This window comes from Chenopodium album, chromosome 2, assembly GCF_948465745.1.
Source record: "Chenopodium album chromosome 2, dcCheAlbu1.1, whole genome shotgun sequence".
Lineage (NCBI taxonomy): Eukaryota > Viridiplantae > Streptophyta > Magnoliopsida > Caryophyllales > Amaranthaceae > Chenopodium > Chenopodium album.
The window spans coordinates 401,674-427,134 of record NC_137835.1 but is presented as its reverse complement, the minus strand read 5'-3'; the positions used below and the strand labels follow the sequence as shown (position 1 = coordinate 427,134).

At 32.8% G+C, this 25,461-nt stretch overlaps 2 protein-coding genes across 2 annotated transcripts; both read left to right on the top strand.

Annotated features, from left to right (window-relative positions):
• The first annotated feature begins 4,238 nt into the window (after positions 1-4,238).
• LOC145592015 (putative E3 ubiquitin-protein ligase RHB1A) lies at positions 4,239-10,438 on the top strand. The gene is made up of 5 exons (XM_081648484.1): positions 4,239-4,385; positions 6,732-6,868; positions 8,644-9,058; positions 9,471-9,580; positions 9,675-10,438. Exons 2-5 carry the CDS (start codon positions 6,797-6,799, stop codon positions 9,705-9,707), a joined length of 630 nt encoding a protein of 209 aa, XP_081504610.1. The 5' UTR covers positions 4,239-4,385; positions 6,732-6,796; the 3' UTR covers positions 9,708-10,438.
• A 2,972-nt stretch (positions 10,439-13,410) lies between these two features.
• Positions 13,411-22,577, top strand: LOC145592008 (AT-rich interactive domain-containing protein 2-like). The gene is made up of 2 exons (XM_081648479.1): positions 13,411-14,944; positions 21,371-22,577. Exons 1-2 carry the CDS (start codon positions 13,997-13,999, stop codon positions 22,238-22,240), a joined length of 1,818 nt encoding a protein of 605 aa, XP_081504605.1. The 5' UTR covers positions 13,411-13,996; the 3' UTR covers positions 22,241-22,577.
• Positions 22,578-25,461: the final 2,884 nt, after the last annotated feature.

Sequence of the window (25,461 nt, the reverse complement as noted above, 5' to 3'; positions counted from 1 at the left end):
TAAGTTATTTCTTATAGATATGACATACTTAGGGCTTGTTCTCATTGACTGAACTTAGCTGAACTAAACTGAGCTGAACTGAACTGAACTGAGCTGAACTGAACTGAACTGAGCTGAACTAAACTGAACTGAACTGAAATGAATATTTTATAAGAGAAGGAAATTAGGAGCTGAGCTGAACTGAACTGAGCTGAACTGAACTGTGCTGAACTGAGCTGAGCTGAACTGAACTGAACTAAACTAAACTGAAATGAACTGAAATGAACTGAACTGAACTGAATTTCAATGTAAGAAAACAGGCCCTTAGATTAGATTGTTGTATCTAAAATCATTTTAGAGTATTACTCCTTCCGTATTTTTAAAGGGAAATGTATTGAATTTTTTTGCACTATATACCTAATCTATTTTTGATATTGTTAGTGATTTATGCATAAGAAAAATAGTCTTGTATTTACTTATTAAAATAAATAAATTAATATTTAATTATTATAATTTTACGTATTGATGATTAAATATTGTATTGGTTAAACATTTACATGATATACGAGCATAGAAAAACGTTTTATTTATAAAAATAGCAGAGGGACTAAGGGAGTATACACTACTCCGTATCTATTTGTTAGTCTGTTACATCCACCTTGTTTAAAAAGGTATCCTTCTTCAAAAAAAGAAAAAGAAAATGTATCCCAGTTACCCAATCCGAAATTGTGTTCTTCAAAGTTCGAATTTTAGCTCATTGTCATTTTGTTTTTCTCACAAATCTCTACCGGAAAAATGAAAACATTACTAGTCAACTACCAAACCTACAAAATATCAACTCGCACTATAAGTCTATAAATAGTTCGTATACTACATTATTTGTTAGAGGACCAACTCAACCAAAAGCTTAAGCTGATGGTTGAGGCCCAGGAATATGTTTTATACTCTATCATGCCCCCTCACCCGAGAGCCCGTTGGGCTAGAAGTGTGGATGCAACATGGGCCCTCCTCATACCCTGTGCTTAATATTCCACTTGAAAGTGGGAGGTGGATAAGATTCGAACCCGTGACCTTTGTGTCACGCTGGCTCTGATACCATGTTAGAGGACCAACTCAACCAAAAGCTTAAGCTGATGGTTGAGGCCCGGGAATATGTTTTATACTCTATCAAGATGATATACTTATAAAATACTAAAAAGTGTATCCTACCTTTTAAAAGGTACTCCCTCCGTTTTTAAATACTTGCTCCATTTCTTCATAAAATACGAATACTAAAAAGTGTATCCTACCTTTTAAAAGGTACTCCGTATGAGAAAACATTTATGGAAAATTTGTCAAAATAATACAAACTTTCAACGATCCGCTAAAAACAAGTTAAACTTTTGATTATTTCTAAATAATACATACTTTGAGAGGTTTCCGCCTAAAACAAGTTGTAACAAGTTAGTGACTTGATTAGAAGTTATACGGGACACATGTCAAAATTTTATTGGTTGAGCACTTTAAATCTGATTTATAATTTATTTATTTTATGTTTTTTATTTTTAAAAGATTATTATAAATAATAATATTATTTAAAAAAAAAAACATTCACACCCAACCTAGCCACGCTGCCAACCTTCCCCTGCCCTCTGCCGCCGGTCACGCCTAGATCCACTCTCCCCCGACGTCGGCGCCGACCCTTTCTCCTCTGTCGTGGGACGCCCCCCCTTCCCTCTTCCCCCTAACCACTAACTCTCCACGAAACTACCATTCTTCTGCCCACAAAACCCCCTAAAACCCATCTCCCACACCTTTGAAAACTGTAATCGGAACCCTAGAGATGGTGGGGAAGGTCCGGTGAGAGTTTTTCGGTGGTGGGGGGATATTTTGAGGGGTTTCGTGGGGAAGGAGAAAGATTTCGGGGAGAGGGTCGAATTGTTTGTTCAGGGGAAGTAGGAGATGTGTACGCCTGACAAGGGGGGAAGGGTCAGCGTCGGGGCCGGAGACGATGTGTTCGGAAGCGGCTGGCCGGCGCCGGAATTGTTAAACATAGTTAAACTATTAAACGAATTTATTAAAAAAAATTTAAATAAATTGACCGGTCATTAAGGTTACAGGTTAAATATCTTGTTTAAAGCGGAAACCTCCCAAAGTTTGTATTATTTAGAAATAATCAAAAGTTTGACTTTTTTTTAGCGTATCGCTCAAAGTTTGTATTATTTTGACAATTTTTCAACACTTATAAATAGTGTAAAGATAATTATATCTTAGAAATGTTTGTTTATCTTTATTCCCCATATCGATATTTCATACCTTTGAGGCGTTTGGTTCGCAGAGTGGTATGAGTTTGGAATCAAGAATTAAGTTAAAGTGATATTGGGTTGGAACTAATACCATACCATGTGTTTGGTTCAATTTTAGAATGGAATCTCTCGCAAATTCTTCTATTTGAACATTTAGTAAAAAGATCTTAACAATTGCAAATTTTGAACATTTAGTAAAAAAATTCGTACATTGCAAGTTTTGAATATTTAGTAAAAATATCCGAGCAATCGCATTGTACCACGCCTATACTTTTGAACATTTAGTAAAAAGATTTTGAGTAAAAAATTCGAACATCGCAAATTTTGAAAATTTAGTAAAAATATTTAAACAATTGTAATGTACCACACATATACTTTTGAAAATTTAGTAAAAAATTATATGAACAATTGCTAATTTTGAACATTTAATATAAAAAAATTTTGAACACTAAACCACCCCTATACTTTTGAAACTTGGAAAAGTATGGTGTAGAACGGACTCATGTGAGTCCAATCATATAAAAAAAATAAAATTAATTGTTAGAAATTCCATAATAATGGTAAGATATTAGATAATAAGTGTCAGAAATTACATAATTAGTGTCAGATAATATTGGTTAGGTATTAGACAATAAGTATCAGAAGTTAGATAATAATGGTCAGATATTATATACTCCGTAATAAGTATCTTAAATTAGATAATATTGGTTAGGTATTAGATAATAAGTATCAGAAGTTAGATAATAATGGGTAGATATTATATACTCCGTAATAAGTATCTTAAATTAGATAATATGTGTCAGAAATTAGATAACATTGGTGAGGTATTATATAATAAGTATCAGAAATTAGATAATATTGGTTAGATATTACATAATAAAAACCTTATTAGCAGTTAGAAGCAAATTCATACAAAACAAATTGAAAACCTAAAAAACTGCAGAGAATATAAACCAATACAAATCGGAAATGAATGCATGAAATAGCAGTTGTAGCAGAAAATAGGAGAGAGAAAAAACCTGGAAAGTGAAGGAAATGGTACGGTGAAGATGAGAAGAAAAGCAGCAACGATGAGAATGTAAAGCCATCGACGTTCAGAAGGTCGTCGGCACCTGGGAGGGAGAAGGTCGCCGGCTGCCGACAGGAACTAGGCAATGACAGAGCTGACAGTGGATAGGGGATGAGACTATGCATTATAAACTGAACTCATGTGAAACGGACTCACACAAAACTTTCTCTTTGAACATTTAGTATAAAAATTGAATAATCGCATATGGTCCGATTATTCTAGATGAGTTAGGTGCACAATAGATTTATTAAACCAAACACCTTAAAAAGTATCCATACCTTTTAACCTTTAAATGCCTCTAAGTATTTCATTATGTGAGTTTATAATTTGACTTTTATGGGTAGTATTTGAACAATTATCCATTTAAAATATTTTAGTATTTTTTTCCCCTTATTAATGTTAATTGACCCTAAAAATTTGTTTACATATGTTGCCAATAACTTTTTTTTTAGAAAAAAAGCTACCTTGGACATGACTAGTTACCATAGTAAAATGCAAAAAGTTGAAAATAAAAATCAAAGTAACCTAAATACGAGTATTTGAAAAATAAAAGGGTTATATGTAGCCCTAAGGGCTATATATAAGAATTAAATACACTCTTGAAAATTGTATAAATTAGGAATTCATGACAAAAATACGCGTAAATCAGCGAAATTAGTGTTTATATTTTAACGATTTCTTAACTTTTTACGATTTTCAAGTGTAAAATACGAAATAGTCAAAATTGCGTGAATACAATTATACAAGTGTCCATTCCAAATTTCCAAACCCATTGAAAGTGCTAAGTCAAAAATAATCAAATTTTTTTAAAAAAAATATAAAAATTCCACGTAGTTTCTAAACTGACACATCTACTCCTCCAATATTGACGCAATTTTATATTTATCGCTGAACAAAATTCTAATTTCTCTTTCTCTCTCCTCTCAATAACATAACAAAAATACAAGAGAGGGAAGCAAAGCTAAAGCGTCAGCTCTAACGATACCGCCGATATTTTCACTCGATTTCTATCTCCTCTACTATACTTCTCCGACGATTTTTCAATTTATCAGGTTTTTTAATTTCTACTTTTTCTTCATTTTTATGTTTAATTTCTTTATTTTTTTTTTCTATTTGCGTGTTTCTTGATTGAATTTGCAGGTTGTAGCAGATGTTTGGTTTGATTTATACCTGTTTTTTCTTTTGTTTTTAGGTTTTGATTTTGTTTTTGGTTTATCTGATATGATTAGCGGAATTTTGTTGATGATTTTGATGTAATTTTGGTTTGAGGAGATAAGGTTTTGCTGACTGTTTTTTAGCAAGAAATTTCTAAATTTGTCCGAGTTTTTCAGATGATGATTGACTAGTCTAATTTTTTTTTTTTTTGGCTGTTATTAATTTAATTTTCTGTTTTTTCTGATGTATCAGTTTGTTGTGTATGATCTTTGTTCTTTGCTCAATGATTGAAATTAATAAGCTAAAGTTTGAGTAATTGGTACAATTGTGTGATTGAATTATAGCGTCTTTAGATTAATCTACTGAAACTATAATTTAGGGATTCTTCAGTATTGTTACGAGTTTTTCACGTTTGGTTTTGAGACTTAGAAAGTTTAATGATACAATCAGTTTGTAGTTGTATCATGAACTTATAAGTTATCATTCAAATGTTATTTTTAGTTTCGGAAAAGGCTTGCAATGACGATTGACAAACCCTTGTTGTCCTGGCAATATGTTAAGGTAGAGGAGTGAGGACACACTCACAGTCAATTTAATTATTAGTTGTTGTTTCGGTTGTTGTTTGTAACTTGTAAACTATTAAAACGACTTGGATACCGCAAAGAAAAGAATTAAGCGGTGACAGCATTGGCACTAGTTACATTACTCACTCTTGGTTAGAAGTGTTGGACACGAGTATGTGTCCAAGTGTCAGCGAAAGCCATTTCCTGAAAAGTTTGCATGGCTTTACTCTTAAATGGAGCGTCTATGAGGCAAATCCATGTTTTAGTATTGAGTATTGTTAAACTAATAAGTATCAAATATGGGTACTTAGGTGAAATGAAGGAACGAAGTAATATAAGTTAATAACTGTTTCAAAATTAATGTTTGACTTTGATGGTCTAGTTAGTTTTTGAGTTCTATGTGAATAAGTTTAGCATTATATAGTACCCAAGGTTCCTTTCAAAAAAATAAAAATTTAAAAATACTTAAGAGATATAATAAGAAAGTGAAAGTAGAAAAGATGATTAAAGTTGACCGTGTTTATGATAAAAGTGAACTTGTGTCCTGATCTATTAAATGGATAATTGTCAAACAAGTTAGTAGTAATGTCGATCGCTAAGAAGTATTAATTTGAGAAAATACTTGTGAAGTGGAAGTTATTGCTTGCTCAAGAAATATTTGCGTGTTTGACGGGTAATGACATGCCTCATCTCCATGATGGGGTGCTCCTAGGAGCTAGTGTGATCTTTTGACTGTGTATTGGTTCTCCTCTGGCTCATTGGCTCTTACACTTAGCACTGTACATGGCATACCAGTATGTCGTTGTGTAAATCACTTTGGTAATGGAGCTCTTAGCAGCGCATAGCCTTGATTCATAAATCTATAGGTGGGCTTTCAAAAACACGATAAGTTCTGGTTGGTCCTACAATGATAAACATGATTATGGGTTTCAGATTCCTCAAATTATTCTTCCTCTAATTTTCAGATAGAATATAGAGGGGAACCATTGAAACCACCGACATTTAGTATGAGATTCTTCCAGCGGAATCATTTCTCTTTATGGAATCGTTTCTGTTCACGTGACATTAGCATTATCTTGTCAAGTTGTCAAGCAACTCTTCAGCTACATGTTGTAGCTAATTAATTCTTAGAGACTTAGACAGCAGGCATAATAGACTATACATTACATTTTAGCAAAAAGTCAAATCCTCATATAATAAAAGGATTAATGAAGATTTATAGTGCTAGTTTGAAGGAATGTGGATGAGGTATAACGTAGGATTGTATTTTTTTATTAATGTTTTTAATGATTTTCTGTTGAATCAGAATATATTTATACATAATGAAAAAATAAATTTTTTGATTGTTGAGTAGCTTCATAGCCTTAAAATGTCAAAGTATCCTGACATCTGTTCTGCACTTTATCATGGATTTTAAAATTTGTAGGGTTTATAGATCTGATCTTTTCGGATGTGCATACTATGATGAATGTCTTATGCTGCTGAGTCTTGATGATGCTTAATTTGTGTATGTGTTGCCCCCTTCTGCTTTTCCTCACGCAATGTAGTGTGGGAGTAAGATTATATACATCTTAACCTCTTTGGATCTAGCCTGTGGCGGAAATTGCTCCGGGATGCTGCTGTTATTCTTCTCTTAATGCATTATTTAAATTTGTGCGTGAAATGTATTCTTTTGTGCAGGGAGACGACTAGTGATGCTCCAGGTGTATATAATTTTAAGTGGATAATAAAGTATAAGTGAGAGAATGGGAGGTTGTTGCTGTTGCTGCTTTTCGTCTAGAAGATCTGAACCAGTTAGGACCCCGACTTATTATTATGTAAGAAATATCATTCTGAATACAACTCTCCTATAAAATAATTGGACCATTTTTTTTTTTTTTTTTCCTTTAAAAAAAATAAATTAAAACTGGCAGTTCCAATTCACAATTATAGGTCTCCTATCTAGTTCTGTCATCGTCTAGGGAGGAAATCAGAATGAGCTAATAATGCAATTCCAAGCCTGATGCATCAGCATAACTTTAACAATGTTGTCATCTTTTGGTTAAGAGTATTATATGCTATGCTGTAGTTCAATAAGATGGAAATGTCATAGTTTGTGACTGTTAGAGTACTTATTGTAGAAAGTAATTCTGCTAGTACTAGCTAGTTCATTGTATCATAATTTTGTATTTATTAATTTGTTTTAAATCTACACAGTGCACTTTAACAGCTCCTTTAATTTGTGCAAGTAACTAGGTTAAAATTTTGCTGGCATTATGCAATATAGTTTGTGTTTAAGATTCAGAGTCAAATTTCTTTTTGGGTGGAATTGTGTGACATGTGAACTCACAAGTTTTTAAAAGATTATTGAAACTCTGGGAGAATCACGTTCAGGTTCCCAATTATTAGTTTGAAAAGAAGTTGGTGACTCAGCAAACTGGTGACTAGATGAACCTCTGATGTATGAATTAGCACCAGCTGTCCAGCTGATGATTGAGAGGGCACCGTCTTGTGCAGTTATTTTTCTATTTTTTTGGGGAAGGGGGTAAACAGGTGCTACATTTTAAGTTTGTGCTTTGTTGGTCACTATCATGGTTAAACTGTGAACTCTGTGACTTAGGCCTAATTAGCAGTCTCTGTAGTTGTCGTGCCCTTGTCCTGTCTTTTTGTACATTCTTTTTAAGAAAAAAAAAATACAAATCCAAATAATTTAGAAAAATTCTTGAATACGGTAAAATTTTTGCAAGCAAATCCTGTTGAAATGAGAATATCAAAATACTCATGGTGACTAACACTCTTGTGTTGTGATGTGGAAGATATGTGGCCTAGGATAGAGAACATATTTTGGGTTTGATGAAGAATAGGCAGCTAGAGCTCAAGTAAGCTACAATGAGGCATGCTAATATGAATATAGAATTTACAAAGCTGTTAATGAACGGGGTGATAATTACAGTGGAAGCCTTTTGTAACTATGATTTGTTACTAAAATCATGGGGTATTCTTGCTTTCAGATGAGTCCCAAACTGTCTTCAGTTCTTCTAGTATGCCCCCATCCAGCCATATTTACTATCTTTACCTGGATCGATGATATTGAATGTTTTGAGCATGGTGACCTTCTGTAGCTCTAGGTGATATACTTTTTTGCTTTGGAAAGAAGAAAGTTAGATGGTATATCTGCAATTTAGCTTGTTCTCATAAGAAAATGTTTATCTATGGTGTTAATTTATTGCTAGTGTATGTAATTATTTGACAAGCCCAGCTACAGTCAAGTCCATGGCCTAGTACTTCTGTATTTATAATTGAATAGGAACAATTACTCGATGACCCTGATATAAATATAGACAATCTCTCTCACCACCTCTACAAATTACACTTTAGAGGTTCCTGAAGAATATATATTGGTTTAAACTTTAAAGTCCATCATTCCTAGTTCAAAATTCCTATTTGTTATCTTGGTCATGTCAGATTTTCTCTTTCGGAGTCATTAAAATGCTCAAATACTATTGCAATTTTGACGTCTGGAGCAATATGTGCAGGTTGCTTAATCTTTACCTATATCAATATAATGTAGTAACCTTTGAAATTTTATTTCAACAATTTCAACTTTCTTCAGTGCCCCAGGACGTCTGAGGAGCGTGAACCCTTGTCAGCTAACCGTGGAATACCTCCCGGACTGGCAGGAGGACTGCTGGTTGATACCAATTTAGACACATCAAGTCCAGATACATATACTCCACCTCCGGCTCCTATTCCTTATGATGTTGATTTAGGACGTCCTCGAACCCCACATGGTAGAGAGAATCATCTTACCAAGACTGACACAACAAGTGAAATAGCAAATTCTGGTTCTGAGGAAGGACAGAACAATGCTGATTCTTCAGAAAATCAAGAGAAAAAAGAAATAGACGAGAAAACAAAATCTGTCGTGGAACTTACCTTATCTGAGGATTCTGAAGATGATCTTAAGAAGCCGATCGAACAGAATCTTACAATCATAGAAGAAGAAGATTGTCCTATATGCCTCGAAGGTAACAATTGCATGTAGCTCTTTCATTTTTACTTCCTTTCTTGTAATGGATTTTATATATGGGCTGGAAGCTGAGTTAAGAGTAATTGTTACGTAAAGAACGAAAGGTTGAAAGAAAGAGGGAGGGGGAGGGAAATGTAATATCTAAACTACTGTAAGTCTGTAATACTGAAGGGAAGTGTGAAATCAGTTGGGGGACATATCATAATGGAGTGTGAAGCTCATTATACGTAGAATGTTGGGAGTATTAAAAATTTAAAGTCAACAGATGATGATATCAGCCTTTTAGTTGAGTGTTGACTTTCATTTCTTTCTATATGTAGAGTTTTAAGCTTGTGTTATATCTGATCTTGTTAATGAATCAGGTTTTGTTTAAATGTCACCAACATTCCTGTTGCTGGTTTTGTTTGCAGAGTACACAGAAGAGAATCCAAAGATGCTTACTAAATGCGAGCATCATTTTCATCTTTGCTGCATTCTAGAATGGATGGAAAGAAGTGAAACTTGCCCAGTGTGTGATAAGGTCTATTACTGCATACCCTTCAGATTAATAATAGACTAGATTGATCTACCTTCAGTTCCTATTTTATCTTACAATTCTCTTAATTATGATGCAGGAAATGGTGTTTGATGAAGATTTTAATATTTAGCCTTGATGCAAGCTCGAGTGTTTAACTTTCTTTCTTGTTGTTGAGGCCTTGTCGGTAGAATGATCTGTTTTGTGTTGCAATTGCAAGTAAGCTTCCACCTGACATGGGTGATTGTAATTAGACAATTCAATGTCATGAGAGTGATGAGCATATCTCTAGGCATCTGTCAAACTAGTAGAATTTATAAACAGAGAAGGTAAAAAGGGAAAGAAAAAACAAAAACAAAAAGAGTGTTGGGGGAGGGGGTGGCCGGGTGGGTCTTCTAGGTTAGTTTTCCATAATAGCTCCTCGGTGTTGGCCTTGCTATTTGATTCGTGAATCGTTGGAGCTTCGATCATTTCAGTGACAAAATATGGTAGTAGGAAAAGGTTTAACATTTCGGTAGCATGCAGTACAATGCAGTTGGGGGATTGAATTCGGCATTACCGATTGCATTGTACTGTATGCTACTTTTATACTGGAAATACTGGCGGGAATAAGCAGGTTCTTTGTGTTCCCGTTATGTTGGTTTTCTATGTCATTTTTTACACACGTGTATAGGTCCGTTGAACAGAGTTTTAGGATTTTAATTTTTTTTTTTTTTTTTTTTTTTTTTTTTTTTTTTTTTTTTTAAAATCTGTTCTTACAGTGATTCTTACCTGAAGATTGGCTTTTTCTGCCGTGTGCTTCTTTTGATTGATTTTGCTGAATTTGCGTGCATAATGTGAATATATTTCTTATTTTTATTGGATTGGCTTTTACAATCTTTCTTATTTGCTGAATTTACAGAATCTATCCCTACTTTGGGAGATCAACATTCGGCAACAATAGTGCCTGATGTATTGTCATATTTGTCAACATATGTTATATTTGACACGTTTTCTTTTCTAAGTTTTCCCATATTAATTCAATTTAATAGCCCACAAATACCATATGAAATTGTATCAATTACGAGTAATATGTTCAAAGGTAGAACAGGATGTAATTAAGTTGGTTTTGGTTTGCTTTAACTTAGGTGAAAATTAATAACCTTAACGGAAGTTTAAAATGCATTTTTTGACCCAAATATTACATTTATTGCAAAAAATTAGGCAAAATATATTGGACCCGTTTTGAACCCGGATTCGGATCATGGACCTAGTCCAGATCCGACAATTTAGAGTCGATCCGTTGCCATTCCCAATGAGGCCTATGATAATTTAACTAACGGATTAACTCGCATATAAGAGATGTGAATAGGCTGATTCAAATCCTTCATCAAATTTATTTGAGGGAATTATTGTGATTGTTACATATAGTAATGAATGTTTGTTTTCTGTTATGCTATGTGGCATTAAAATAAAGTCCTTATTCATTGATGATAATAATTGGCCTAAAAATTATAATGGCTGGTGGCATTCTCATCAATGTCATAAGTATCATTATGATGCATTCTCATTAGTACTGTATAATTTTGTAATTTGATTTGTTCTAAATAAATCCTTAAAAGTCATGAATAAGTGAATAGCTAAAGTGAGTTAATTTCCTTAATTTACTTTTGACTTTTATTTTTTAACCAAATGCTCTAAATTGTTCCATTAAAGATTTGAAGTGTTGTATCTTGACCCAAAAAAAAAAAAGAAAAAAAAGAAAAAAAAGAAGAAAAAAAAAGTGTTGTCTTTAATCCTAACTTAATATGGAGTATTATGAATACTATAAGCTTATAATACATATCCCGTTCATTCATTTACATGAGCTTTAAAAACCTAATTATTTATTCGTAGTGTGCTACATGCAATAGGAGCTTTCTTCGGAGGAGGGTCTTCTAATGTTTTCTCTTTTTCTAGCCTTCATTAAATAAAAAAAATAAAAAAAAATCATAGTCTGCTCCATCAATTCGATAATTAGGCCAATATGTTTGACATCGTTAGTTTTATGTTTGACATCGTTAGTTTAATACTACACCGCGCAATAGGAAAAATAGAAATCACTAATAAGGCATGATATTGGATAAATTTATACATTTATACTTATTCACCTTTATTTTTATTTTTATTTTTTTTTTCTTTTAAAAAGAATCTTGGCCTATACTTTACGCATTAGAATAATTAGAGTTATAATTTTGTAAGGTTTAAATTGTATTTTATGTAATTTCTGGTCATGTTACAATGAAATATAAGAGCTTCAAGTACAAATTCTATGGGCGTAGTCAACTACTTCGGATGGTTAGAGTCTTGGAGGATGAAATTTAAAACTTGAGATTAAATTAAAGTTCATCTACATGATTATATTGTTGCTAGAAAATGATAAATTGACGATTACATTTTGAAATTGATTTTCTATTAAGTTTTTTCCCCCTTTTAATTTAGCCTTTTGGTATCGAACTCTTCTTCCAACTCCCTCTCAAGCAAACACCCCATTAGAGGCTCAGACTAGTCAATCCTTTATTTTGTGTTGTCCCAAACATTTCTCAACTAAACACCCGGTATGAAAAATATTATCAAATCACATCCTTTCAAGCACGTCGACAATAATTTGGGGTTAACTTCAACATAAGTGACTTAAATTCGAAAGCCTTTAAAAATCACATACAATAGGTTTATAGTCTAATCTACTGACCAATATTATCCTAAATAGCATAATTACCTCCATAACTTTTTATACGAATACTATTTCTCATGTTAGATCATACATAATTTAGCGTTGTAAATGGTGATATTTACGAGGCTTGAGGCGACTAATATATGTGCTACAAGTTTATCACCTTGATAAAACAAAAATTGCAAGTTAAATCACAGAACCGTAAGTAAATCAACGTATTTTCTTTAAATACGGGCCCACACTTATGACAAATATGGTAGGTTAATAAGATATTTTGTAGATTTATTTACAATTTTGTCATTTGATTTATTTTGTCTATTAATGTAATAAAGTAGGGCAGCCTCCTAAAACCGTTGTACTCTGTATTTTTTTTTTATATCATCCAATCTGATCTATTTTATACAAGATTTGCTTAATCCGTATTAGAAAAACTTGTATGAACCTGGTTCACAATAATATTATTGTGGACCCGAAGTTCTACATGTGCGTAACTGGCTTTGTATTGAACATAGTGACCCTAATATTAAATATAGTAACCTTAATTTTAATATAGTAACCTTTAATAAAATTTGTGTGATTTTTAATATTGTTGCAAACTGAAGTATGATATTATGATCCTAATTTTAACCTAGTGACCTATAATATTCATATTGACCGGTATTTTAAATTTTTCATTTAAATTTTTTTTATCTCTTATGACCTTTATAAAACACAATCACTTTTATTTTAACATAATGACTATTATTTTAACATAGTGACCTTTTTATTAAATTAATAAAACGACCAAAGTATCTCTATTATAAGTGGTCCACAATAAATTAGTGTGAACCAGGTCTATTTAAGAGTTTGTATAATCCGTATTATTACGAGTTTATCAAATCTTAAAACAATTATAAAATTGATCCAATCTTAAAATTAATGTGGATAATTTTTGTGATTTCATTCATTCCACCAAACCCTCATAGTCAAAAACATAATTCCATATAATAATCCACGATCCCCCCAAAAAATATCTTATACTCCATCTCTCTTTGTCTTTATAAAACACAAAACCAAATTTTCTCAAAGTTCGAAAATCAAAATTATTTAGGGTTCTTTCAAGCCCATCTTGTCTCTCCTAAAAAATTCCCTTTGAACCCTTAATTCGCACCATCATCTATATTCATATTGACCCAAAACAAACTACAAATTCTATATATTCATTTTTCTCCTTAATTATTCTATTTTCCCCCTTTAATTAAAATTTCATTTCCAGCTAATTTCTTGATGATGTCTTTCATACATTTCCAAAACCCCCATTTGTTCTAATCTTAGCTTCCTAAAATTCAGACGCCCACCTTCCTATTCTTTTCATTTTTCTCATACACTTTTTTTATTTTATTTTATTTTATTTTAATTTTTAATATTTCCAGCGCTCAATTTAGTTCAGGTGGACTCAACTGGGAACAGAAGAAATGGGTGTTTGTTTGCATGTCCGAAGAACACATTGAGGTAATCAATTGACCTAAAAAGCTACAATCTTTGATACCCATTTCAATTAATTTGATTAAAAATGTTGTGGGTTTGCTCTGTTATCAGTCATTGAACCTAAAATTAGAGAAACAGAGTGATTTTGATGGAGTTTCTGTAGTAAAAATCAAATCTTTTTGCTCTGTTCAATTCCCATTTCAGCATTTAGTATAGGCTTAATTGATTTGGGAGGAATTGAGATAGGAAAAGAGGGGAAATTCATGGCCGGATGGTCGATTTCCGATCACCGGGTTGAGGTGAATTGCACTGAGAATAGTGAGCTAATTAATGGGTGTTTGTTCTCTAAGAGTGATGATGATGTTAAATGGGGTGATTGTGATGACAATTTGCGCGGTTTGTTTGATCAAGTTTTAATGGTTTTGTCAAGGGGTGTGTATGCCAATGGGAGTAGGCCGATTCCGGCATTGTTGGGGGACGGTCGAACTGTGGATTTATTCAAGCTATTCTGTTTAGTGAGAGATAGAGGCGGTTATCATTCGGTTTCGGAGGATAATTTGTGGGGCTTAATTGCTGAAAAGTTTGGATTTGAATGTACAATGTGTGGATCCCTTAAGTTGATTTATTACAAGTATTTGGATGAATTGGACCAATGGTTGAATAGAATTACTAGAGAAAAGGTTTCAGCAAATGGGAGTTATGAGTGTGGAGGTAGTTTAGGGTTATTGTCATTAGAATTGGAGAAAAGGTTAAGGAATTTTTCAACAGATGAGAATGAGTTTACTATGGATAATAATGGCATTGGATATGATAAGATTTGCAAGAATGTCAAAGTCACTGTGAAGGAAACTTTGCATTTGCCAAATGCTGAAGAGGGAACCGAAGTGCATAACGTTGTGGTTAAGCTTGCTGTTGATGATGGGGATGGATTATGTAATAGTAAGGAGTTTATTGGAAAAACGAAGGAAGGTGCCATTGATGAAGATAGTTCTTTTCGCAAGAGGAAACGTGACATGTTTGGAGAATTGCTTGGCTGGATGATCAAAGTTGCAAGAAACCCTTGTCATCCGTCCATAGGAGTTTTATCAGGAAGCTCAAGATGGATGGAAAGTAGTCACAAGGATTTCTGCTCAATAGCACTTATGTTACGGGAAGCAAGACTGCGAAAAAGATATACTGATTCAAATGATCAGCAATCTCGTTTTCATCAGGTATAATTAGCCCCTTCTCCATTTGATTTAATTTTTTAGATGGTCAAATTATATGATTAAAAAATTTGTTGAAGCTAGATCTATCTATGTCATAGTTTTGATTGATGCATTTAATAAAACTTTTAGGTTATCAAAAGAATTAATGTACAATGATTATGTTGAAGATAATGATGCCCACCTATAACGGATGGGTGATACACTGATATACAATGAGTCAATGATCAAGAAACTTAGGTGTATACTCGATAGGTATTGATGTTAACAGAATATTGGACTTATATGTTTGAATATATGTCCAATTTCCATCTAGTTTGTTCTTTCGAGACATAAACTGCCACTTTTGAGTTTTGATAAGCGGACTTTTAAGATAGTTGATCACATCAACATGAAAAGATGAGAAATGGTTTTCATGTGTAATAATAGTTCTAGTATGAGTAGTTTCTAATGATATCATACATTTATGGAAATTGAAATGTTAAAAGATTTGAGAGTTTCTTCAAAGAGGCAGAATATTTAGTATCATATCAGGGAGTCACTGAAGTTGGTTGATGCTTTCTCACTTGAATGGTTTAACATCACGCATCTGATTAGTCATGTACTCATATCAATAGAAAGATCAAAGGGATTATAATTAGAGTAAGTTTGAATGAGTTATCGAAGAGGGAAGAGGCAACTATATCACTTTATTAATAGCATCGTGTAATTTGTATCTAAGTTATTTTTTATTTGATCAATGTTAAAATGATGCTTAATCAATTTTTTGTGAAATGTTTTGGGAGGCTTTAAAAGAGAATCTTGAGAAAGCAGTCAAACAGGTAGAATTTTGACATTATTGCTATGTCATAGATTGGTCTCTTTCTTGAAATGTCTATCTCAGTGAATGATTTTATAGGAATTTTTTGGCACCACGAAGGGTGATACTGGAAGGGATTGATTATTTAGGCATATAGCATGCAGGGTACAACTAGATATGAGTCAAGTTGAGCTGATTTCTAGTTTGTTCGAGCTAAACTTGATGAAGATTATTAGTTTTCGAGCTTAGTCGAGATTGAATGAGATTTGGAATTCTAGCTTAAGCTCGACTTTTTATAGTTTGGTTTGTTCAATCTTTGTTCATGAGCATGCTCCTTTGCATTTAAGTTTGAGCTTGAGCATAAACAAGTTTAATTTAAGTTTGATTAAATCAATCAGCCTTAAGTACCTTTAAAAATTTATTTTGGAACATCTAATAACCACATGTATTTCAATGTTTCTATATACAAAAATTTTGCCAAATTTTCATGTGTAACGAAAATTTATTTTTTTAAAAGATATGCATAAATACTGAAGCAATTTTAAAATGTAAGATATTTTTTCCAGCTAGAACAAGCTATAAACTTAGTTTCACGGAACATGAACAAGCTTACAAACAAACTTAAGCAAGTTATTGACGAATATTAATGAGTTGAACATGATGTTGTTCGTGCTTGGCTTATTTGTAATGATTAAAAAAAATACGTCTGAGCTTGTTTATTTACTTGAATAGCGAGTTTTGACTGAACTTTTTTGCAAGTAGTTCGCTGTTTATTAGGTTGTTTGTATCGCTATCGCTAATGTGCTTAGGTGCTAAATGATGTAGAAATTTTGTTTTTTTTTTTCTTCTAGCTGCATAGATTTAAATATATAAAACATACTCTATGAACAATTTGGTAAATGGGATGAGAAAAGAAAGGGCTACTTGGTGTTATAACTTACGATGAGGCTCTGAGCCAGGGGCATATCTTATTACTTTTGTTGGATCAAGGTTTTGGAGATATAGGCAGCTTTATCCCCTCCTCCTCGTGACGCTGTGATGCTGTCAATGAGTATGCTAAAGAAGCAGATAGTTAATATCCAATTATCCTCAATTACTAAATTCAATGAAGAGTCATTTCTGAATTCCAAGACTTTTTGTTTGGTGATTGCTATTTTAGATTGCAGTGTCTCAGATGATTTGCATGAAACAGGCAAAGAGAGGGTAGAAGATCTTTGTTCAGATGAGCTTTAGAAAATTTGAATACTCTGTACGGAATTGAAAGTGGAAATTCAATTCTCGCAGTTTGGGTAATGATGATTTTGTGGGATATATTGGCTACCTTTCTTGGTGGAGGATAATTAAATTAATTGTTAGGAAAAAAAAAATCCATATACGTGGGAGCATTGACTGAGGCAGATACAGAAATGGAAGTAAGAGGGCATTGTGGGTAGGAATATTGAAATGAAATCCATCTGGGTTGAGATGTGCTGTTCATACTTTACTGTAGAAAAGAATAAACATTATTGGGCATCTGTAAGAAATAACAGATATATAATGTTTAAGAGGCTTTAACAATATCTGCTAGATGGATAGGAGGCATTAGATAGGAAGGAATGGATTTAGTAGTCACAACGTAAAAGAAGAACATATGAGATTTAAAGGGAACTGAGAAGGAAAGCGTTATTGAGGTAGATAGTGCAACATTTCTTTCACCCTTTTATCCTTCTGGGGCTCTATCAATGCATACAAGATGGGACTTCTTATTGTTTCATTAGCAGACTTAAGAGGTGACATATAGAGCTTGTTATGGTCATTTTCTGGCTGCAGCCTGCATTAAGCTGTTTACTTGGAACTTGGTGCTATTATAAATTATCAGAGGCCTTTTCTCTGGAAGGCTTGGAGGTCCAATATGAGTCCTCTTAACTTATCTTGTTCTAGCCTTTTAGGCTCTCAAAGGATCTTAAGGAACATAGCTTATTTGCCGCTTGTTATAATCTCTCCTAAACAAGCCATCCGTTTTAAGGGATTTAGGTTTCAATATGAGACTTGGTGGTCCAATGTTAGATACTAAACTCTTTGGTATCCCATATGTCATGGATTATTTCTTTTAAATTGAAAAATAATGTTAATATATTGAAATAACTTTCTTAATTATTGTATTAGATAGTACAAAGGGATGAGAGGATGGTAAAATATTAAAATTGGAAATTTTAGACTGAATACTACCCCTTTGTTTTTTTTTAGGTGCATTACTTTCTATTTACGGTTGTTTTCTTTAAGTGCACCACTTCCTTTTTTTTTTTTTAATAAAAATCGTTTTCTTATTTTTATTATCTCTCTTTTCACATTCTTTGCTCTTACTTTTAAATAAACTATTATCTCACTATCTTTATTCTATGATTTTTAATTCCCCGCAAACCCCACTTACACAATAATTTTCAACCTTAGTGCCGGTCAACATCTAAAACGACTTTTAATAATGGGAATTAGTGTTCATGCATGCAAATATGCAATGCTTGTTTAAATTATATGTTAACAAAGTTTTTTTTTTTTTTTTTTGAATGGGAAGTAATAATATCATTAAATAAAAGCCATACGGCATCTACAATAGTAAAGATCTGTACAATCAAAATCATAACTAATTTGCATATTTGACATAGCTCATACTTCATCGCTTCAAGCTTAACGCGAGCAATGATTTTCAATGTCTTTGTATCTTTCCAAGATGAGACCTTCGCAATCTGCGGTGTGTTTTGATTGACAAGTTGATGACAAATCCCAGTCCCATAGGAATCCAAATCACCTTCCCAATTATTATAAGAACCCTAAAAATAAAATTCCCTTCCATGGATGAGAATCAAAATCCCAAAAAGAATTGGAAAAAACCCAAAAAAATTGGGACAGACTTTCACCGACGGAGAGAACAAAACAAAGCAAACAAACCAAAACGAAACAAAAAACTAAGGGTTCGTTTGGCATTGCTGTGGTTTTTGTTTTTTGGTTTTTTGTTTTTTTAAAAGTATATAATATGTGTCCCATAATGAATTAAAAATTATATAAACTTATTAACATCATGATAATTTTGAAAACTGACAACAGAAAAGTGGAAACACTTTTTCTTGTTTCCGGTTTTTGGTTTTTAGTTTTTAGTTTTCAAAAAATCAGGAAACTGAAAACCAAAACTGATGTCAAACAAGCCCTTAAATTAAAGAAAAAGGGTCGGAAATTAGACTATTTCCGAAGAAATTAGACTATTTCCGGCCTAAATGGCCAAGAAAACTAAAAAACCCTAGAAGAGAGAGGAGAGAAAAAAGAAAAAAAAAAAGGGCGGCTAATGTTAACAAGTTTGATCTTAGAAAGAATTTTTTTTAAAAAAAAAAATACAATATTCTTATGAAATTAAAATGGGTTATGTAATCAAATTATTTTTAAAAATTGATTGTCTATTCTAGTTTGATAACATTGAAGGGTGTTAAAAATTCAGTTAAAAATTGGATTGGATCGAAGAGAACCGATCCAATGTTTGGGTTGAGAAATATAACTCGGTTTTTGGTTTGGTCTGGTCCAAAACCCCTTAAAACCAGTCTTGGATAGACCAACTTATTTGTTTAATATTATGAATAAATCTTCTATAATGTTTAATTTTTACCTTTAATATGCTTGAAATAATATTATACTATGAGTAATAATGTTAAATGTTCAAAATAGGCATTAAACAGTTATTTTCCTTATATTTTTTTTTTTTCATAACTTCATAAAAATATTTAAAAATATAGGAAAAGTTCTTAAACCCGTTTAAAACACCTCATTTGGGTCTAGTCTTGGTCCGTCAAAGCAAAACCAATTCGGTTTTCGGTTCTTATATTTTGAATTTTTGGTCTTTGTTCTGGTCAATTCAAGACCAATGAACAACCTCATTTACATTGTATTTTTCATGGTTCGAAAATGCGGTTTCGATTACGATCACGGGAACGGTTGCGGTGTCGCGGTAACACTTATGATGCGTTGATCGCGGACCATGTCACGGTTGTCTCGATGCAAATTTGATTTCAAGATAGTAGAGGATTATAGCCATCAGTGAGGTGATATGGGGACATAATAAAAGATTTGAGCCATAAGTGGGGAGATATGGGGGAATCTTTCACTATATCTTTGAATAGAAAGTAACTTTTGTGGGAAATAATAGATGTAACTTTCAATGCGGGGTGAATTAGGGTTAAAATGTTTGATTCGGACAAAATCGCGGGATTTTTTAATACCCCTTGTTGATGCGGACAATCTCGGTTCGATCAATTGAATTTCCTTTACAAAACGGCCCAACCAAGACGTCGCGGCCTTGTTTTTATACCATGGTATTTTTATAATTGTCTGGATTCTTGTTCTAAGTAAGTCAATTAATTGTCCATTGTTCAATCTTTATTTTGTGAAGGTCTATAAATTATTATACCTTTTATCTTCTTTTTTTTTTTTTTTTTTTTTTTTTAATGTCTAAATCTATTTTCAAATATTTATAAATAAATAATTAATTGAAGTGAAATGTTTTAAAAAAAAAAAAAAAAAAAAGGAAAAAAAAATTTGAAGTGAAAAAGGTATTTTGGAATCTTCTTTCCTCCTTCACTTAAATAATAGAGATTTCAAAAAACAAATACCAAAACACAAAAAAACAAAAAGTTAAAGGTTGTATTATATGAAACTTATTAGCGGTAACAATTAACAAGTAGACATGGTTATTGGATAGGGTGGCCTAATGATGATAGGGTTAGGGGGGGTCATTATTGGATAGGGTGAATAGAGGGCTAAAATGTTTTTCTAATTTAATACATAAAAAAAAAAAAAAAAAAAAAAGATAATGTTAGAATGAATTACATTCATATTTTTGTATTCATTTGTACTAGGGTCATTATCGACCCGCTATAACAAGTGATCGATTTGGCCCTGTAAAATGTGACCCTCTTTAATCCGACCCTGATTGACCTAACCCGACCCACCAATAATAAGGTCTAGTCTAGTAACAAAAGTAACAACTAGGGTCATGTTTGATTTAGGCAAATATATGCTTATTTCATAAATAATAAGTACAAGTTTTTTTTTTTTGAATGAATAGTAATAAGTACAAGATAATATGTATAACTATATACTAATGACAAAAAAAAAAAAAAAAAAAAAAAAAGGTGTGAATTTATGGTTAATATGCTTAATAAATCCTGCCATTTATATTCGTTAAATCAAATTAGATTGTAAATTATTGTTTAATTTTCTTGATTAAATTTATGTTGGGAAGTTATACATATGAAGAGTTTTTCAAGTACATTTAACAAATTTATTATAGTGAATTAAAGTATCGCCAATGAGAAAAGTTTTGCAAAGAGACTAAATATTACAGAGTACTACAATTCAAGGTGAGAGGAGGGTGATGACACATAGGATGGCACATAGCATATGTGGCACCAAATTATTTTGAAAGAAGGGTGACGCGGTAGCATATTGTCCCATGAGTTTTAATAATACTATAGATGTATGAAAAAATCACGTGTTGATCTGTGTTATTTTGGGATGTACATTTCATTTTCTTTAATGATGGTGGTGAATGGTTACTTGCCTTGGCTCTCTTAAGCCAATATAATCTATTCTGAATGTTTCAATAAATGCAGAAGAAACATAAGATCCATCCTTCCATGTATGAAGACGATAGTATCTCTGATTCTGCTGAAGGACTCAGATGCAGCAAAAGGCTTCTGTCTTTAACGAATACTCCTCCTTGTCAATGTTGCAAGTCATTCTCCGTTGAAAAGTGTAAGTTCGATAATTCTTCAGAGTATCAACTCGAGACCGGATTACAGAAACAAGAACTTGAAATTGTCAACATTTCAGAAACAAAAAGAGTAGTCATTCCAACTTTTGAGGATTACCCTGTCGAGAAGTATGTCTTAGTTGGGCCGCAATTTCAAGCTGAGGTTCCTGTTTGGACTGGTATTACTTCTGAGAGTGATTCGAAATGGCTAGGCACTCAAATCTGGACTCCAGAAATGCAAGAAGCGAATTCCAGTTGTGGAATCAAACTTGTGGGGAAGGGAAGACTAGAGTCATGCAACTGCTTCTTTCCTGGTTCGGTAGAATGCTACAGATTTCACATTGCAGAAAACAGGATGAAATTAAGGCGTGAGCTGGGTTTGGCTTTCTTCCATTGGAAGTTCGACCGTATGGGTGAGGAGGTTTCTCTTTCCTGGTCAGCCGAAGAAGAAAAGAGGTTTAAGCAAATCATCAGATCGAACAATCCATTCTTGGGAAAATCATTTTTCCGTAGGAAATCAAGAATGAACTTAGTTAGCTACTACTTTAATGTATTTCTTATCAAACGCAGGAGTTATCAGAATCGAGTGACTCCAAAAGAAATTGACAGTGATGATGACGAAACTGAATTTGGCTCCGTTAGTGAAGCATTTGGGAACAAGGCAGTGAAGGTCTTAGGATCAGAGCCCCTGAAATGCTTCCAAAATAAGCAGGTCATTGACTTGGATTAGTCTTCCAAAATTCCTGCAATGAGAGCATAATGTGGCTATCTTCTAATGTTGCAGCCGTCTGTTTTCACCGGATTTGACTGGCTTCATTGTTGTCATGTCCTGTGCGGCTGTGCTCAGCCGAGTACATGAATTTGGAGGTATGGGAAGGTAAGTAAGGTATGTTATTTGCCAAAATTTGTGCTAGTCAGACTCACAGATACAGACCCTCATTTACCAGTCTTGCAAGCGCGGTCAGTTTGTAAAGCTGTTTAACTGACCACAAAGCTTCTCAGTTTTGATAAATTTTCTTTTTCTTTTTAGTTGAATAGATGATACAGTAGAACCTAGTCAAGCATTACATGATTTTGGAGTTGGGTGGTACATATTTTTTTAAAATCGGATGTTTGGAAATGCTAGGTTATAGAATTTTCACAAATCTTATAATTTGTAGATGCTTGAATTGCCCTACCGTTTACAATGATGATGCGATCATCTAGATAGATACCAGGTGGAACCGTGGAAGTAAATACATACAAGAAAGAGCGTAAACATCTAACAAGGTAGATTAAGAAAAAGTAACGGCATAAGAAGTCTTTTACATATTACTCAAAAAATGATATTAGGGAACTATAATGTTGTTATCGCAATGAGCCAATGAGGTCGATTATGAAAGGTATAGGTCTTTAGGAAACAATCTCTCTACTAGTAGTGTCGCGTTATGAGTTATAACCGAGCCATCCTGAACCCCGACATTGGTACATCCATCCTAAAGACATTTGTGTACTTGCATATAGAGTTGCATGATGATTAATGGATAGCCAAAGAGCAAGTGCAAGCAATATAGCTAGCCATGTTACAAATTTGCAATGAACGTGTTGAAAAAAAAGTGACCAAGTTGGCCGACATTGAGTGTGACAAAATTGACATCTTAAATAGAGAAAAGGATAGAATATAAATAGGTCTCAAATAGCATTTAGTAAGGAGGATCTTATATTCCTTACAAATTGGCAATTGCCAATTGGTATGTTATCAAAGACTATTAACGGTGGGAGAGGATAAGAAAGGAATGAATGGGGGGAGTGGAAATCAATGCATTAGTGTCCTCGTTTGTGTCAATTTGTTGGTAAAAGTCTTGTCACTAATTTAGCTATTATTTGTCTTCTATGCACCTAATTTGAAAATTTTCATATTGTTATATAGTTACCATCTTTTATAGACTTCATAAGTGCAAATATGTGTCTGGCGAGTATAAGATATACTACTTGTTTGATATTTACACTTTATTTAGATTGAGAGAATTGAAGGGAAAGGAAGAGAAGAGAAAATAAGGAATTTATCGATATACCATATGATAAAAGAGAAGGAAAAAGAAATGGAACGATTCATTTTTTCCCCTCCTTTAATAAACCAAATTCTTTCAATGTTGGAAAGATTTGGAGGAAAAAAGTAACTTTATCTTCTCACTCCTTTTCCTTTCCTCTCCCACCATTCCTTCTTCTTCCCTCCATTCCCTTTCCCTTACACTTTCCTATCCAAACAAATGGTTAGTTATGGTATAACTATTTTACACGCTTTTTTGAATGTATATACACTCAGATTTATAATAGACAAAGTATGAAGATATATGTAATAAAAAAATTAGTTGACAATTTAATAATTTGGGAAATTCTCACCGGTAACACCCAACTTCCGTTTTTTCTCAATGGTAGAATATAATATTTTGGATTATCATTAGTAATCACCGATTAGTAATACTAATTTACTGGTAACATTAATGAAACTTTTAGCTAAGTCCTTAACCATGGTTACTATGTTAAGTGGAAAATTAGCTACGAAATGACTCAATTGCCCCTATTTATTTCCTTTAACCACTTATGTCTAATCAAATAACTTCAGGGCTTCATCTAGTATACTAATTGCAAGTCATCAGCTTGCAAATTATGTTGTTAATCTAACTGGAAAACAATTGAGTATTGTCGCAGATCACGGTGACTCATTCCCTATAGCTGACCTCCTGTCTCAAGAACCTTTCGCTGGAGCATTTTGATTAGCCATGGTAGTATTAAGAGAAATTGAGAAGAAGGAGAACAAGGAGTACAAATAGAATTGGGTTGTATAAGGTTTATATAAAGGGGTAATTGATTAAGGAGGGAAAGTAGCATATAACTTTGGAGGGAAGTGATTTTTTAGAAGGGTAGGTTTGTAATTGTGTTATTATTAATCCATAGTTAGTCAATAATTAGGTAAATATTTCATTAATGTTACCAGTAAATTAGTATTACTAATTGGTGATTACTAATGATAATAAAAAAATTTGCATTCTACCGTTGAGAAAAAACAAAAGTTGGGTGTTACCGGTGAGAATTTCCCTAATAATTTTGTTATGATAAAAGTTATTAATTTAATATTTCACCTACAACTTTGTTTACATTAAGTCTCATAATCAATACTAATAATTTTTCCTTTTTTTACCCCCTCTTGGCTCGATCATATTGACCGATCATTATTTTTCACCTATTATAATTTTTGGACGCAAGTTCCCACCTAAAAACAAGATTATTTTAGCTAATTAGTTCAAGTTATTTAGTAACTTTCATCGTTTTGATTGTGGTATATTGGCCCTTATTAGGCGAATTAGGCCATTTCCAATAATATTAGTAGGTGATAATGACCCATTTTATTTATATATGCCTAAATTTAGAAAATAATATATTGAATTGTTCCAACTATTGAGGAGAAGTGGGGCAAAGAAATACTATTAACAAATGTATAAAATCTTGGAAGATGAGTGTTATTTCATCCACGCGGAATCTTTACCATGAACACAACAATAATTTTAGCAATAATTTAATTCGTAAATCACTAATTAATGAGTTTTTAATAAGTAATCGTACATACTTGTGTTACAAGTTCCAAGGTCACAAATTGTTGTTTGAATATTGTTAATATGTTCCTTCCATATTAGACAAAATAATTAAACCGAAGATTAGAGGTAAGCATGTGGTTTATAATAAGTTGCAAGCATAATAATGTAAGGTACATTGCATTAATATTTCTTTTAGTTTTTGTTGGTGTTGCGCTAATAGTTATCCACAACAATCTTAGCCATGCAAATTTCCTATGACTTGTGAGGGGGATTAATCAATATGATACCTTCCTCCCGAAGAAGAAGAAGAAAAAAAAAAACACAAATATGATACCTTTCGTTTAAAGGATGGATTTCTTTTTATTATTATCCCTAC